At 40.8% G+C, this 18,088-nt stretch overlaps 1 protein-coding gene and 1 pseudogene across 1 annotated transcript; one reads left to right on the top strand and one right to left on the bottom strand.

Moving 5' to 3' along the window:
• Window positions 1-10,635, bottom strand: part of LOC117534488 — a 47,079-nt pseudogene extending 36,444 nt beyond the window's left edge.
• Window positions 10,636-11,104: 469 nt separating this feature from the next.
• Window positions 11,105-14,760, top strand: LOC117534495 (E3 ubiquitin-protein ligase TRIM39-like). Its single transcript, XM_034198702.1, has 2 exons — window positions 11,105-11,237; window positions 12,544-14,760. The coding sequence occupies exon 2, from the start codon at window positions 12,551-12,553 to the stop codon at window positions 14,195-14,197; it is 1,647 nt and encodes a 548-aa protein (XP_034054593.1). The 5' UTR covers window positions 11,105-11,237; window positions 12,544-12,550; the 3' UTR covers window positions 14,198-14,760.
• Window positions 14,761-18,088: the final 3,328 nt, after the last annotated feature.

Genomic DNA, 18,088 nt, shown 5'->3' with positions numbered 1-18,088 from the left:
ATACACTTTATAGTTTTCTTTTTCATTTGCAATGAAAGGAGCTCCAAGAAGGCGTGTAGGACAGAGAGTGAATACACAGACTATACAGAGATGCTGGATGAGAAACCAATGTGATTTTGGAACATTGAACAATGTGAATGTATTCTAGTAGACCTCAACACTGGAATTATGATCAGTAGAAATGGCCATGACATGGGACCTTTAAAAAGCGCTCCACAAATCATTTTTTATTATTATCATCATCAGTAACCTTCGGGCTGAACTCACAATAAAGGCGATGGCCGAGGTGTAGACGGAGTACCAGCTGGACAGCGCCGTCAGGTTCCTCTTGAAGTTGGACAATGGTTTCAACCCTCGCTCTGAAAAAAACAGAAACTGACCAATCACAGACGCAGAGAAACACAGATGTATCTTGATAGCTCTTGTATTCTGTATTGTTTGTGATGAACGGTGAAAGAAAGTATTAATACTCACTGAGTCTTCTCATGTTTTCAGTCAACCTGTGTGTCGGAAACCACATGTTTGATTAGGATGTATTTATTTAAAGATATTCAGCTTTAACACATTGTTTTTATCACAAATTGGGATTTTCGTTCGTCACAGCGGCATCAGACATGAGTTAACAATATAATTAAATAAAAAAAACAAAAATAAAGATCTATTATTTTTATAACAGAAAGAATACAAATAAAACCTTATGAAAAAAAGATTTTCGTTCGTCACAGCGGCATGTTAACAGGCATCAGACATGAGTTAAAAATATAATAAAATAAAAAATAATTTTTTTTATAAAAGACGAAGAAAAAACTAAAATCAAATATTATAAAAAATATAATAAATATTAAATGAAGCATACTGTACAGAATAAGTTCAAATACTCTTAAGAGGACCTACATCTATCTAGTATTAAAGGTCACCTATCATGCTATTTGTAGGCAATAGCATAGGTCTCAGCAGTGGCGGCCGGCCCATAGGGGCGCTAGGGGCGCCGCCCCACCTCTTCCCACATACAAAAAAAAATATTAAAAAAAATATAAAATTAAAAAATATATATTTAAAAAATATATATATTTTATATTTGTATTTGTAATGAACAAGGTAAATATCATACAATTGGTATCAGTAAAATGTATAATCTACAATAAAATCTCGTTTAAAATGGTGTTACGATGTCTAAAGTTACTGATAAGTCACATGTTTCCTGCCTGGCCTTGCCCGTGGCATTAGTTTATCATTACCGGGCGGAGCCCCCGAGCCAAACAGCAGCAACCAGCACGTTGCAAAAGTCTCAATAGTAAACTGTGCCGCCGAAACATAATTTCAGCCAATCAGCGACGTCAAATATTTTGGTCACGAGGGCGCTCACGTTGGCGCCCACGTTGCTTACGTGCGTTGACGTGAGTTGTTTTTTAGACTCGTGAGTGACCAAGGTGACGCAGTAGTTAGATGACAATGGTGTGCAGGTGGAGTCGCCGGACCTTGGTCCCCGCCCAATTCCGTTCAAGAGCTAATCTCCAATCCTTTCGAAAGGAGAATTTTGGGAGATAAACTGTTGCTTAAAGACCTTGGACCGGACCAACCCGATTTGTATACATCACAGCAAGCTCGTGAAAAAGACAAAACGTATCAACGAGGCTTCTCACGTAGCTGGTACACCAGAAAGGCATGGCTAGCTGGATGCAAACAGGTAAATGCTATCTTTTGTTTCCCATGCTTGCTCTTCAAACAGCCGGGGACAGATACGATCTGTTCAGAAACTAGACAAAAGTTAAACAAGTACAAACCACAGACTGTCTGTGTCATGGAGAATACAGTCACTGGTTTATTTATGTCTGTATAGGCCGTTGTTGTGAGTGTGGACGGTCGGAACATATATAACGTTAGCTTAGCCAAGCTCCATTCAGAAAACAAGCATTCTAAAAGGTTTTTCGCCTGCTGTCTGTCTGCAGATTTGTCAAAGCATTAATTCATGGTTTTTACTAACCGGTATCAGTATGTTGTTACGTCGGCATCATTTAGAAACGTGTATTACAATTTAATCACGGTCAAATATATTCATTTTGTTGTAGTTGTAGCTCCCGAGCCAGCGCCTCTTGTTTGAATGATGCGAGTAAACACAGCTGGCAGCCGCGGTGAAACTCGAGCGACTAGAGCGATGCGATAGGAGCGTTTAGAGCGAAGCGAATATTCGCATCGCGTCCGGTCTGAACGCAGCATTAAAGCGAGCTCCGCGCTGCACTGGAAACGCGCCATTACATCACCAGAAGTCCTAATTTAAGGGGTCATTTCTCCCAAAAAAAATGTTTTTACTCACTATATCAACAGCCCCACCAAAAATATTTTTCCACCAGCCGCCACTGGGTCTCAGATATATAAAAATACATAAAAAACATGTCTATGAAGTGTTTTGCTCAAAATACCAAACAGATCACCCATTCTAGCCATGCCTCATATCCCTCTGTTTCACTTCCTGTTTCAAAAGTGCTGAGTTGGATATAAAGCTTTAAAAAAAAAAAAAATTGGTAAAAAAAAAAAAATTCTAAAAAAAGGAGCTTTCGAAATAAAGAGGAGGGGTCTGAGCTCATGCGGGACCCGGCAGCTACTGTCTAAACTAAATACTGCCGTGATGAAACGCCATATCATGGATTATCAAGGATTATTTCTGAAACAGTATGGAGCTCAAAGGCTTTCTCTCTTGCTGGTTACGGTACGGAGGAAAAGAGAGAGGGTTTTATTTCTGACGCTGCGTGAGTTCCCCCGACACACCGGGGACACATATTTAAAAAGTGCATTAAAAAATAAAAGCAATATTCTTTCAGTCACAGTTGCTTACAAATACTGAAACATGAAAGCAGAACACGATCAAAAGTCAACTTCATACTGTCTAATAACACTTTCTTTATACATTTTCTGAAACATAAAACATTTCTTACAGCCCTTGTCTTCAACAATGAAATGAATCGCATCTATTTTTTTTAGGGTTTCTGTGTTTCCCCTCCTCACCTCTTGGCGCTCAGCGGCTCGTCCGTCTCCACCGTCTGCTCCTCCTGCTGGAAGCGGAAGTCCTCGATGTAAACGCCAAATCTATCGTAGAGACACTTCCGGAAGCTGCTGGACCAAGTGTCCTTCTGTTTGTCTGAAGATGAGAAGAAGAAAAGATGGAGGTTACATGGTTGTTGACATTTCACCACATTTATACACTGAGGTTTATACTAGACTTTGCCTTGTATGAAAATATCAGTCACAGATATCTGAAAAATCTGGACGAATAAAACCTAAACTATGATTTTATAAACAATATAATTACTTATCTATAGAAGAACAAGAACATTTTATTCATACAATTACATGTGTGTTACTCACATTCGTGTTCTGTGGTTTTATGTGTAGGTCTTAGTATAGAGTGGTGAAGAAATGAGTCCTAAAACCTGGAAATGAGTTGGCATTTTACAACTTCCTGTTCACTCGTCTTGAAGTCAACATTTTTTACCATAGTTTGGTTGTGAGCCTGAAATAAGGTCTGTGGTTAACACAAGCTGAAGAGATTAAAAAGTGTTGTCCTACGAAATAAAATGCGTCAGTAAATACCCCACTGCTGAATTTAAAAATGGCGGTTGTTAACAAGTATCTAAATGAGTCATGTGACCGTGCTGTAGTTCCTTTATAGCCCAACATTAGCCACCTTTAGCTTAGCGGTGGTGACGTGAAGTCATGTGACCGTGCTGTAGTTCATTTATAGCCCAACATTAGCCACCTTTAGCTTAGCGGTGGTGACGTGAAGTCATGTGACCGTGCTGTAGTTCATTTATAGCCCAACATTAGCCACCTTTAGCTTAGCGGTGTTGACGTGAAGTCATGTGACCGTGCTGTAGTTCCTTTATAGCCCAACATTAGCCTCCTTTAGCTTAGCGGTGGTGACGTGAAGTCATGTGACCGTGCTGTAGTTCATTTATAGCCCAACATTAGCCACCTTTAGCTTAGCGGTGTTGACGTGAAGTCATGTGACCGTGCTGTAGTTCCTTTATAGCCCAATATTAGCCACCTTTAGCTTAGCGGTAGTGACGTGAAGTCATGTGACTTCTTTATAGCCTAACATTAGCTTTTTCATTCTGGAGATTGCATTTACACTTCAATTGTTATAAAAGTGGTGTTAATATGTGGAGATTATCCTGCTGAACCAAACAAGTAATTATCATAAAAGTTTGATCAAGAGATTATTTTGTGCAATTTTCCGAAATCCATTGGTAAAATCCCATTGGCTTTTTGTTTTATTTAGGGAGCCCTTGCGATGCTTACTTCCGTTTTGGCCCACAAAGATACATCATCCCTGCACCACTCGAACATCCTATGACTGATGAAACTACATTTCAAAAATATTGAACGATAACGAGTAATGTAAGAAAAAGATAAACTCACCTGTACCGCTGGCTGCAGATGTAGAAGGGAGCGGGGCTTTAGGCGTTTGTGAAGGTGAGTCTTCAAGTCTGTAAAGCAACAGAAACGATCATTCAGGTGATCAGATTCAGCCATGAGACTACAGGAACAAACCGCTCTGTCTGATGGTTAGCATTAGCTCATTAAAAAACGTTTATTTTTATTTAAAGGTCCTCTATCATACTGTTTTTCATCAATATATCACAGGTCTCAGATATATCCAGAGCCTGTCTCTGATTGGCTGAAACACCAAACAGATCATTGCAGCATCCCATAATCACCTCTGTTTCAGCCCTGTTTCCAAAGTGCTGATTCTCTGTCTGTTACTTTAGATGAAAATAAGGAGCCCCTCCCCACGCCCCTCTGAGAGAGATTTGGTTACAAAGAACTCAATGGTGCTCTAGAGGAGATTCAGGTGATAATGGGGGTTTACCTTGGTTGGTGATTTGCTAATGGTTACACAAGACAAAACATCGTTATGACATCATAAAGTGGCCAAAATCTGATCAGTTCATTTTCAGACAGGTTTTTATAGAAATGGATCAAAAAGAGAGAGAATCTTTGTTCCTGAAACTTTCAGAGTCTCTTTACACAGAGGGGACACATGTTGATGTAGAAGAGACATGAGGAAGAGGGGACACATGTTGATGTAGAAGAGACATGAAGAAGAGGGGACACATGTTGATGTAGAAGAGACATGAAGAAGAGGGGACACATGTTGATGTAGAAGAGACATGAAGAAGAGGGGACACATGTTGATGTAGACGAAGACATGAAGAAGAGGGGACACATGTTTGAGGTAGAGGCGACATGAAGAAGAGGGGACACATGTTGATGTAGAAGAGACATGAAGAAGAGGGGACACATGTTGATGTAGAAGAGACATGAAGAAGATGGGACACATGTTGATAGAAGAGACATGAAGAAGAGGGGACACATGTTGATGTAGAAGAGACATGAAGAAGAGGGGACATATGTTGATGTAGAAAGAGACATGGAGAAGAGGGGACACATGTTGATGTAGAAGAGACATGAAGAAGAGGGGACACATGTTGATGTAGAAGAGACATGAAGAAGAGGGGACACATGTTGATGTAGAAGAGACATGGAGAAGAGGGGACACATGTTGATGTAGAAGAGACATGGAGAAGAGGGGACACATGTTGATGTAGAAGAGACATTGAGAAGAGGGGACACATGTGGAGTAGAAGAGACATGGAAGAAGAGGGACACATGTTGATGTAGAAGAGACATGAAGAAGAGGGGACACATGTTGATGTAGAAGAGACATGAAGAAGAGGGGACACATGTTGAGGTAGAGGAGACATGAAGAAGAGGGGACACATGTTGATGTAGAAGAGACATGAAGAAGAGGGGACACATGTTGATGTAGAAGAGACATGAAGAAGAGGGGACACATGTTGATGTAGAAGAGACATGAAGAAGAGGGGACACATGTTGATGTAGAAGAGACATGAAGAAGAAGGGGACACATGTTGATGTAGAAGAGACATGGAGAAGAGGGGACACATGTTGATGTAGAAGAGACATGAGAAGAGGGGACACATGTTGATGTAGAAGAGACATGGAGAAGAGGGGACACATGTTGATGTAGAAGAGACATGGAGAAGAGGGGACACATGTTGATGTAGAAGAGACATGGAGAAGAGGGGACACATGTTGATGTAGAAGAGACATGAAGAAGAGGGGACACATGTTGATGTAGAAGAGACATGAAGAAGAGGGGACACATGTTGATGGACGAAGATACATGAAGAAGAGGGGACACATGTTGATGTAGAAGAGACATGAAGAAGAGGGGACACATGTTGATGTAGAAGAGACATGAAGAAGAGGGGACACATGTTGATGTAGAAGAGACATGAAGAAGATGGGGACACATGTTGATGTAGAAGAGACATGAAGAAGAGGGGACACATGTTGATGTAGAAGAGACATGAAGAAGAGGGGACACATGTTGATGTAGAGAGACATGAAGAAGAGGGACACATGTTGATGTATGAAAGACATGAAGAAGAGGGGACACATGTTGATGTAGAAGAGACATGAAGAAGAGGGGACACATGTTGATGTATGAAAGACATGAAGAAGAGGGGACACATGTTGATGTAGAAGAGACATGAAGAAGAGGGGACACATGTTGATGTAGAAGAGACATGAAGAAGAGGGGACACATGTTGATGTATGAAAGACATGAAGAAGAGGGGACACATGTTGATGTAGAAGAGACCTGGAGAAGAGGGGACACATGTTGATGTAGAAGAGACATGGAGAAGAGGGGACACATGTTGATGTAGAAGAGACATGGAGAAGAGGGGACACATGTTGATGTAGAAGAGACATGGAGAAGAGGGGACACATGTTGATGTATGAAAGACATGAAGAAGTGGATTTTGCATAATAGGTGACCTTTAATAACCAACCTGGGTTTTCAGCACGTCGTTGATCTTCTGCCTCCAGCTCGCTGCAGCGGCTGCGCTCTCTCTCCAGCTCGTGCCGCAGTGAATCCACGTTGACTCCTCTCTCAGTTTCTTCAACTCCTCCTCTGAAAACAGACGAGGATGAGACACGACACGTTCATGTTAACCCAAAACTAAATCAACATCAAACAGAAGTGGTGGAAGTACTCCGATCTTGTACTTGAGTAAAAGTACAGAGGAAGTAATACCAGAGTGTATGAATACTCGTTACAGTTAAAGTCCTACATTTAAAATGTTACTCAAGTAAAAGTAGAAAGTATTATCAATCAACATATAATTGTAACTCTTTATTGGTGTGTTGTGTGTGTGTGTGTGTGTGTGTGTGTGTGTGTGTGTGTGTGTGTGTGTGTGTGTGTGTGTGTGTGACGAGGTTAAGCAGGCTTATTAGCAGTGTGTGTTACGTAAAGCTGACGAACAGATATTGACAGATTACCCAGCATGCATCTGTGCTGTAGGGCATTTAACCCTGAAGTGATGCTAAAGGCCAGAATGAGTCCACAGCCAATTAACACACAACTCTCCCAGCCACAGATTTAAAAAGGGACACTTTACTTTAACTTATTTTATGCTAAATTAAACCAATAAAATAACCTTGACTCAAGATCCAATAATCAGCTTTAACCTGGCTAAAACATTCTGTGTATTTAAGTGTTTTTGTTTATATTGTCTTTATTGAAATGTTGCAGGTAGCGACATTATTTATTAATGGTGGTTAATTTGAGAAGAGAGAACCAAATAAATTCAAGATAAATAACAAAAATAGTGGTGATTATAATACTACTATCACGATAGTTATTCAATAAAAATAAAAATAAATACAAAAAAAAGAAAACAACAATATGTTTCAGAGGAAAATGTCTAAATAAAACTGAGTTCAAGAAATATATATACAGTGGGGCAAAAAAGTATTTAGTCAGCCACCAATTGTGCAAGTTCTCCCACTTAAAAAGATGAGAGGCCTGTAATTTTCATCCTAGGTACACTTCAACTATGAGAGACAACATGAGAAAAAAGAAAATCCAGAAAATCACATTTGTCTGATTTTTAAAGAATTTATTCGCATATTATTGTGGAAAATAAGTATTTGGTCCATAACAAAAGTTCATCTCAATACTTTGTTATATACCCTTTGTTGGCAATGACAGAGGTCAAACGTTTTCTGTAAATCCTCACAAGGTTTTCACACACTGTTGCTGGTATTTTGGCCCATTCCTCCATGCAGATCTCCTCTAGAGCAGTGATGTTTTGGGGCTGTCGCTGGGCAACACGGACTATGGGGTTGAGATCTGGAGACTGGCTAGGCCACTCCAGGACCTTGAAATGCTTCTTACGAAGCCACTCCTTCGTTGCCCGGGCGGTGTGTTTGGGATCATTGTCATGCTGAAAGACCCAGCCACGTTTCATCTTCAATGCCCTTGCTGATGGAAGGAGGTTGTCACTCAAAATCTCACGATACATGGCCCCATTCATTCTTTCCTTTACACGGATCAGTCGTCCTGTTCCCTTTGCAGAAAAACAGCCCCAAAGCATGATGTTTCCACCCCCATGTTTCACAGTAGGTATGGTGGAGTTTGGAGTGTGACTGTTTGAGGTTGTGGACAGGTGTCTTTTATACTGATAACGAGTTCAAACAGGTGCCATTAATACAGTTAACTAGTGGAGGACAGAGGAGGCTCTTAAAGAAGAAGTTGCAGGTCTGTGAGAGCCAGAAATCTTGTTTGTTTGTAGGTGACCAAATACTTATTTTACCGAGGAATTTACCAATTAATTCATTAAAAATCCTACAATGTGATTTCCTGGATTCTTTCCCCCCATTCTGTCTCTCATAGTTGAAGTGTACCTAGGATGAAAATTACAGGCCTCTCATCTTTTAAGTGGGAGAACTTGCACAATTGGTGGCTGACTAAATATTAGCCCCACTAGAATATTAGCCCCATAAGATAAATATATAAAAAAATATAAATAACATCCGGTTTAAAAGAGAAAAACACAGATTATTATATATTGTTATATGTTGTTTCTTTGTTTACATAAGTAAACAAAGAAACCCCACACAGTGGAGTGCAGTTCAGGTCAGATTACTCACCTAAGAAGTGTTTCTCTAACAAGGCGATTTCCAGGTGACCTTTGACCTCGTTGAGATCCGTCCTGGAGTCGTCGTGGAGAGCAGCAGAGAACGATGCATGACTAGCCTGAGAGACAAACACACAGTTAAATACGGACACACATAACAAGCAGACGAGTTAGTTTACAGGTGGTATCTCTGGATCTAATCATAAAACTAAACTACTTCAGTATATAAGCTACAGTAAGTGAAACCGCGTCTAAATAAGTAGGTCACAAAAAGAAACATTTGAAGACACTTTGACTTGTACTTTTTGTTTAATGCTACCATATTCTTCCAATCCACTGTATTTTAGAGGTAAATATTACACTACATTTATCGATTTTACACATTTGCAGTCTTTTTGGTTGTTTATTTTCCTCCTGATTTCATTTCAATAACTGTAAGAGGCCCTAAAGAATTACTCATAGTACAAACAAGTTGCATGACTGGCCTGAGAGACAAACACACACACAGTCAAATAAAAATAAAACACACATGACAAAGCAACGAGTTAGTTGAGAGGTGGTATCTCTGGACATAATCATACAACTCAACTACTTGTATATAAGTGACATGATTATGTAAGTGAAGCCTGGTGTCTGAATACGTAGGACACAAAAAGAAACATTGTAAGACACCTTTACTTTTTATTGTATGCTACCATATACTTCCAGTCTGTCTGGTTTCAGACAGAGGGTGAAAAGAGGTGCTGCAGCAAAATAAAGAGCTTCATGAACATTAAAGCATGGAGAGACACTACATACTGATATACAGCTGAACATCAGCAGGAGAGGACTCTTTAAAGTAGAGACACTACATACTGATATACACCTGAACATCAGCAGGAGAGGACTCTTTAAAGTAGAGACACTACATACTGATATACACCTGAACATCATCAGGAGAGGACTCTTTAAAGTAGAGACACTACATACTGATATACACCTGAACATCAGCAGGAGAGGACTCTTTAAAGTAGAGACACTACATACTGATATACACCTGGACATCAGCAGGAGAGGACTCTTTAAAGTAGAGACACTACATACTGATATACACCTGAACATCAGCAGGAGAGGACTCTTTAAAGTAGAGACACTACATACTGATATACACCTGAACATCAGCAGGAGAGGACTCTTTAAAGTAGAGACACTACATACTGATATACACCTGAACATCAGCAGGAGAGGACTCTTTAAAGTAGAGACACCACATACTGATATACACCTGAACATCAGCAGGAGAGGACTCTTTAAAGTAGAGAGACTACATACTGATATACACCTGAACATCAGCAGGAGAGGACTCTTTAAAGTTCAGGGTCAGATAAACATGTTTCTTTCTAAACTCCTGGTTGATATTGTGTGTGTTTGTGTACCTGAGCGTCACTCTGCTCCCCCTCCGCCTCCCTCAGCTCCTCTGAATCTCTGGCGGAGACTCGAGGTCTGCTCACGACCTCCTCGTTGCTCTCTGTGTCGGAGGTGTTGGGAGAATCGGCCAGATCCGGGAACTCATCCCGTCTCTGGCCCCGGAAACGGATCCTTTCCAGATGTTTCCGCATGGTGGCCGCCGTTTAGCCGGTCGTTCTCTACCTGAACATGACTGCCGGCAGCACTGCAGAGACTGAAGGAGGACAGGAACACATCATTATTATTATTATATTTAAGTTCCTAGGATACATTTTGATATATTCCAACATAAATATACATTTGATTTACTACATATCAAATGTATGCGAGTCAACAATCACGTGACCCATTTTCAAGCCGTCTGTTCAGGGAGGAGGAAGTGTTTCACCAGCTGCTCTTAAACAGGGACCATAACACAGCGTTGTGAAATATAGCTATGAATCTCCAGATGTGTAAAGAGATGTTCTTTATGTATTGAGAACATATTCCTACTTATGCTCAATACACTATTTGAAAAGCCTCTTGGATCAGCTGTAAAATGCATCGTCACAAAGTTAAATAACAAGCCTCAACAGTTCTTCCTCCACTCCCTCTTAGCAAACTGTCACTGACAGGTTGAACCACACTGTAAGAGAAGAGTTTCCATTTCCCGGAAATGAAAGCTGTTGTTTGTCTGAGCGACAGCAGAGCAGCAGCCGAGACACGTCTCTGTTTCTCTGAAGAAACACACAACTGAATCCAGCAGCTTTTTCTCAACAACACAGCAGGACTCTGCAAACACTGGTGAGTTCACTACAGACACATCACTTACTAAACATTTAGTCAAAGTTGGATTAAAATCTGAATCTGACTGGATTACATCGTTTGACCATATAAAGAATATTACACAATAGAAACGTGTCAGTTAAGATAAAAACCTCAACATTTAAATTAGCAACAGCCACAAAACAACTGCAATGTAAACTATGGTTAAGTTGGGTTAGAGAGCATACAGCCTGTGACTACCCGATTTGCATCTCTGCCCGATTTGCATTGCGCATGCGCGAGATGGTCCGCCATATAAACATAAACAGTCATAAACATCTCAAATATCTCTACAAAAATATTTTATGCAATTGTATTTTATTTGAAACAAAATGAAAGACATTCACAGTTAATGTAATTAGAATTATTAATGCCATACATTTTTGCATACATTCACAGTAAATATGTCTTCAGTATGATAGCTGTCTAACAGAAGTTAAATCCATTCCTCACTTGTTCTGAGATTGTACTTAACTCAATAAAAGTAGTTGTTAAATAATAGTGAAGTCACATTGTAATAACATTAACTCATATCTCTCGTTCAGATTAATGTTGTTGGGTTTTTTTGTGGGTTTTTTGTATGCTTTGCGAAACAAATGTCCTATTTGGGTTGCCTATGTAGCTGTCCAATATGGCGGCCAATCTCGCGCATGCGCAATGCAAATCGGGTAGTCACAGCTAGCATTAGTTTATACTTATTTTCATATTTCCTGTATTTGAAAACATCTTTATAATTGACTTTATTAAACAAAGTAGTATCTAAATAGTAGATTTGTTCTGGACTGTCCAAAGCAAGGGATCTGGTGTTATGTTACAAGTGTTGCTTATAAAAGGCATGACAATTACATATTTCATCTTATATAATTTGTAGACACTGTGGTTAGTAGCCTTGAGCTTTGAACCTGTTTCTGTAGTAACTGCTGTCTGCCTTTTGAAGCTGATAACGTTTATTGTTTTTTAACAACTAGTATTAACTTCAGTGATGCTCAGCAGGAGGTTTCACTTCTCTGTTCAACAATGGCAAAATGCCCCAACAGTATTAGAGCTTACACATTGTGTTTCGTAGAGTTTAAACTGAATGCTGCTATGATTTTCCAGATTTCATTTGAACTTAAATTGTAATTCTTACAGACAAAAAAGGTAAATGTTGTTGGTTGTCATTGGTCTATGTTTGTCATTTCTAACATAAAACGTTGGGGTAGTTTACCTGTTTGGGTTCATAGTAGGACTCTATGAACTGGCAAATAGAGAATATGTAATTAGAGTTGTGTTTTTTTCCCCAGAGAGAAGACATGTCTGCTGCCAGCTGTCTGCTGACTGAAGATCAGTTTCTGTGCTCCATCTGTCTGGATGTGTTCACTGATCCAGTCACCATACCATGTGGACACAACTTCTGTAAAGCCTGCATCTCTGAACACTGGGATAGAAATGTCCCGAGTCAGTGTCCCAACTGTAATAAGGTGTTCAACATTAAGCCTGAGCTGCTGGTCAACACTTTCATCTCTGAGATGGCTGCTCAGTTCAGACAGTCAGCTCAACAGAAAGCCAGCAGCAGCAGCTCAGAGCAACACGTTGTCAAATCAGGAGAAGTTCCCTGTGACGTCTGCACTGGAACCAGACTGAAGGCCCTGAAGTCCTGCCTGGTGTGTCTGGAGTCCTACTGTGAGACTCACCTGGAGCCTCACCTGACAAGAGCAGGCCTGAAGAAACATCAGCTGATCGACCCTGTGGAGAACCTGGAAGGCAGGATGTGTGTGAAGCACGATAAACCGCTGGAGCTGTTCTGTAAGACCGACCAGGTGTGTGTCTGCATGCTCTGCACTGTTTCAGACCACAAGACACATGATGTTGTTCCTCTGAAAGAAGGATATGAAGGAAAGAAGGCTGAGCTGGGGAAGACAGAGGCTGAAATTCAGAAGATGATCCAGAAGAGACGACTGAAGATTCAGGAGATGAATCGCTCAGTGGAGCTCAGTAAGGAAGGAGCAGACAGAGAGGTAGCAGATGGTGTTCAGGTCTTCACCGCTCTGAAGGAGTCTGTTGAGAGAAGCCAGGCCGAGCTCATCGACACCATCAAAGAGAAGCAGAGAGAGACAGAGGAACAGGCTGAAGGCTTCATCAAAGAGCTGGAACAGGAAGTCTCTGAGCTGAAGAAGAGAAGCTCTGAGGTGGAGCAGCTCTCACGCTCTGAAGACCAGCTCCACCTCCTCCAAAGCTTCACATCCCTGAACGCTGCTCCACCCACCAAGAACTGGACAGAAGTCAGGGTCCGTCCACCTTCATATGAGGGGACTGTGAGGAGAGCTGTGACTCAGCTGGAGGAGACGCTCAGGAAACAGATGAAGAAGCTGCTCTCTGAGGTGGAGCTGAAGAGGGTCCAGCAGTATGAGGTGGAGGTGACTCTTGATCCTGATACAGCACATCCTGAACTCATCCTGTCTGATGATGGAAAACAAGTTAAAGATGGTGATGTGAAGAAGAATCTTCCAGACAATCCAGAGAGATTTGATCGGTGTGCTCGTGTCTTAGCAAAGCAGAGTTTCTCTTCAGGAAGATTTTATTACGAGGTTCAGGTTCAAGGGAAGACTGAGTGGACTCTAGGAGTGGCTAGAGAGTCGATGAACAGGAAGGGAGACATCATACTGGTTCCTCAGAAAGGTTACTGGGTGATAGTGTTGAGGAATGAAAATAAGTACCAAGCTTTTGCTGGTCCTCCAGTCCGTCTCTCTCTGAAGTCTCAGCCTGAGAAGGTGGGGGTGTTTGTGGATTATGAGGAGGGTCTGGTCTCCTTTTATGATGTTGATACTGCAGCTCTGATCTACTCCTTCACTGGCTGCTGCTTCAAAGAGAAACTCTACCCTCATTTTGGTCCTTGTTTTAATGATGGTGGTAAAAACTCTGCCCCTCTGATCATCTCTCCTGTCAATCACACTGAGTAGAACAACCATTAGATTTTCTTCAGAAAGAGTCACTCTCACTAAATGTAATACATGTATTCAACTGGGGAAGTACATTGTACACATTGTTAATTTTTCAGAGTCTGATCACATATAGTTCACCTTGATGAGACGCACAATACTGATGAGTATGTTCTAATGTACTCTAGTTTATTCTACGGATTGCACTACCTTCCGTCATGACTTGAAGTGATCAGAAAACTATTTACTCAGAAATAAACTTTTACCACTTCTTTATATGTCAGGGGGACAAGAAAAGTATTTATTGTCTCAGAATTGTGTGTTCAAAAAGTGATTCATACTTGCAAACATTACTAGTGGAAGTAATGCACTTGTTTTTTTAATAATTTTAAAAGGAAACAATTATGGGTATATTTTAAAAGGGGTAGATTCAGGATTCATGCTTTAATTACAATATATTGGTAAAAAAATGTATAAACAGTTACTTGGAAAATGAGAGATGTCCCGATCCGATCACGTGATCGGGGATCGGAGCCGATCTCGTGATTTTCAAAAGATTGGAATCGGGAGAAAAAAAATCGGGGATCGGGATTTTTTTTTTTTTTTTATAAAATATTTTTATTATTTAATGTTATAAAACAAAAATGACCATGTTCACGTCTTAAAGTCATCCTGAGGCCTTAGTTTTTGTTTAAAATGACACAACATCATGTATGTGTTGCTTCTTTTGGGCTTGTTTTCAGACCTGGTTGCTTATTTCTCTCAAATCTGGCAACAGAGTGGGCGCAGTGTCTAATAGTAGCAGCAAGCTAACGAGAGGCTACGTTCAGCTGGTGACTCGGGAGTCGGGACAGAGAAAATGTCAGGAGTTTGGAAGTATTATAAAATTGAAAGCGAAGGCAGTGTAACAGCCAGATGCAATGTTTGCAAGGCGGAGGTTCCGCGTGGTGGAAAGAACAGAGCTACGCTCAACACGACCAATCTAATACGCCACCTGAGAAACAAACACCAACAACAACACGACGAGTACACAGCGGCCACTCAGGTAACGGCACTGAAACAACCTTTCAGAGACTTTTAAAAGGAAAGAGAAACTGGCCCAGAACAGTGACAAGGCCAAAGAGATAACAGCCAAGGTAGCTGAATTCATCGCGTTGGATGCATTGCATAAAGATCGGATCGGGAAAAATCGGTATCGGCAGATTGTCAAAATCAAATGATCGGGATCGGAATCGGATCGGGAGCAAAAAAAGGTGATCGGGACATCCCTATGGAAAATGAACAATATCTGATCATTAAACATTAGGCTGCAATGGTTTAACAAACCAGGGTAATTAAAATGTCACATCTCAGCTGTCTGTTGTGTTATGTTGATTGTATTTCGTCCACCTCTCTGAACACTGCTTGTAAAGTTTGAACAAAACCTCAATGGATTAAAAAAAAGGAACAAAGAATGTTTTTGTTGTGTTTTTTTTATTTAAATGTACTAACTGAAGTACAGTTTTCACTAGTTCTCAATTTAGGGAAAGTAGCTTTAAAAAAATGTACTTGACCATTTCTACTTAACTACATTTGTCTGATAGATTTGGTTCTTCTGAAGCTTTATAAACTATTTAAAACCCTCTTGTATCATCCAATCATAGATATTAAGATTGCTGTATATGTTTGTTAGAAATAAAGCCATCAACTGGTTAGCTTAGCTTAGCATAAAGACTGGAAACAGGGGAAGACAAATCCAGCCAGTCCAAAGGTAACAAAATCCACCTATCAGCAGCTCTGAATCCAGTTTGTTTAATCCATACCAAATCAGAGGAGTAAAAACATCAATAAGACGTTTAACAGGGGATTATGGGTCGGGCTATTTCTTGACTGGGACCAAAACAAGTTGCCAAATTGTTTTTACATTTCAGTTTTTGTACAGAGATATATTAAGTACACTTAAATGTGTATTTGTTCACTCACTATTTATTTTCCCCTTTTCATAGTATATATGCTAAACTAAGCTAATCTAAGTGTCGGATGGCTGCAGCCTGTGTCAGTGAGAGCGATCTGACTGGTTGGACTGCTTCTAATGATTATTATCTCATTCTTCACCTTGAACACACTCCAGCACTGCCTGTACAGGTGAGACTAACCCTAACCCGGCCACACGAGGACGAAAACGGCTAAACGCATAGGATTAACGCAAACGCAAAAAAGCTTCCGTCCACACGCAATATTCACCGGATAGTGTCTGTCCACACGAGACAGCTCCGTTTAGCTCCAACCGCTGGAGAAGCTGCAGTATTATGCAGGAGCCTGTACGTGGCGCTGTAACTTCCTCCACAAAAGCAGCGAAGAAGCATGGTTGTCATGGTTGCCCTTCTCCGCGGTGGGGGCCGAGGGAACCGGGCAGAGTTGTTTGCCAGTGAACGTGTATTAAAGTTTAAATCTTCCAGACAAAATTATAAAAGTGCCGGTCAAAGGTCTTCTTTGTTGAGCTTTAAAACAAATTAATAACGACTGTATATAATATGATAATAAAATACATGGAGCCTCTCTTTTTCCTCCCTCTCTTCGGACAGCGCCAGTGTCTGTTTCATGCAGCAGCTGATCCAGTAATGAGTGACCCGGCCGACAGTAGTTTGAGAGGTGTCTCCGTCCTGTCAGATTAGACTTCACTCGCGTTTATGTCCATATCGAGAGAAAGATAAATAATCTGAATTCAGTGTGCAGTTTACTTTGACGCGGGGGTGAGCAGCAGATGTGGGGAGAGGCGGGGCTATTGCCTCATCATTATCAGAAAATGATCGTATAGGGCGTACACACGGAGCCGTTTGACCCTCCAGAGCGTTGCATATGCCGTTCTATCCACCTTGGGACCCGTTATCGTATTCGGTCGTCCTCGTGTGGCCGAACGGTCTATATGACCAGTGGCGTTATATGTACAAAAGTGGTGGGGCACAAAACACTTAGATGTCTATATATAAGCTTCTGCAGTGAGGTTCATGGCTGCTGAGGCACTGGCACTGACTCTTCAGGTTTACAAATATTATATTTTGACCTAAATCAAAATATAATATTATTTTCAAAAGCCTCTTTAGTCTGATGCTTCAATTAATTTTAAACAGACAGTTCAACAGAAGGATACCCAACAAATGTAATTTTATCATTTAAATATTGAATTGTTCTCTCTTAGTAAGATCCCAGTTTCAATAAAATTGCGGTCTTACCTTGACTTGAAGATTAAGTCCATTTGCCTATCCTTCTGGACAAAAATCTCTATTACTTTTTTGTAAAAGTCCTCCTTATCTTCTTGTAGTTTCAAAAGTCTATCATAAATCTAAATGATGGATTTATGATTCGAAAATGATAAAAGTAGGGTAGACATGTGGATATTATCCGACTGAACAAAACGTGCATGTATCTAACAGCTACGTTTCCCACAGATCTTATTTTGAGCTATTTTCTAAAATCCTATGGAGAAATCTCATTGCTTTTTTGTGGAGGGAAGCCATGCGCAGCTTACTTCCTGGTTTTAGGACGAGTCTCTCTCCTCCTCTTCACCTGCTCTTCACACACCACACTTTTCGCGGCACACGTACTTACAGCCAATCAGCTCTGAATGATGTGAGATGTCGTATGGTGGGGATGGCAGCTCTATGCCCCTATGGTCATTATTTTTTGCCACACACATTAAATAGGAAAATACCCTGAGCATGCGCAGTGTAGTTTTTACAGTCACCGTTCACCTATGGCGCGTTTCCACTGCAGCGGGTAGCCCCGTTTAAGCGTCCTTAACCGTCCTCAAGCGGCCAGGCCGGTTTTTGGTGGCGTTTCCATATAGCCTAGTACCGGCCAGCGGGTACTTTTTCCCTCTTTTTCCGGCCTCATAAAATCGTGGTTCCCTCAGACCAGGGCCAGGGCTGAACT

The sequence above is a fragment of the Gymnodraco acuticeps genome, unplaced genomic scaffold, assembly GCF_902827175.1.
Source record: "Gymnodraco acuticeps unplaced genomic scaffold, fGymAcu1.1, whole genome shotgun sequence".
Classification (NCBI taxonomy): Eukaryota; Metazoa; Chordata; class Actinopteri; order Perciformes; family Bathydraconidae; genus Gymnodraco; species Gymnodraco acuticeps.
This window is presented reverse-complemented; position numbering and strand designations above follow the sequence as displayed.

Bases quoted from the DNA above. Each gene is read 5' to 3' on its own strand.
- LOC117534495 (XM_034198702.1), top strand. From the start codon at position 12,551: ATGTCTGCTGCCAGCTGTCTGCTGACTGAAGATCAGTTTCTGTGCTCC.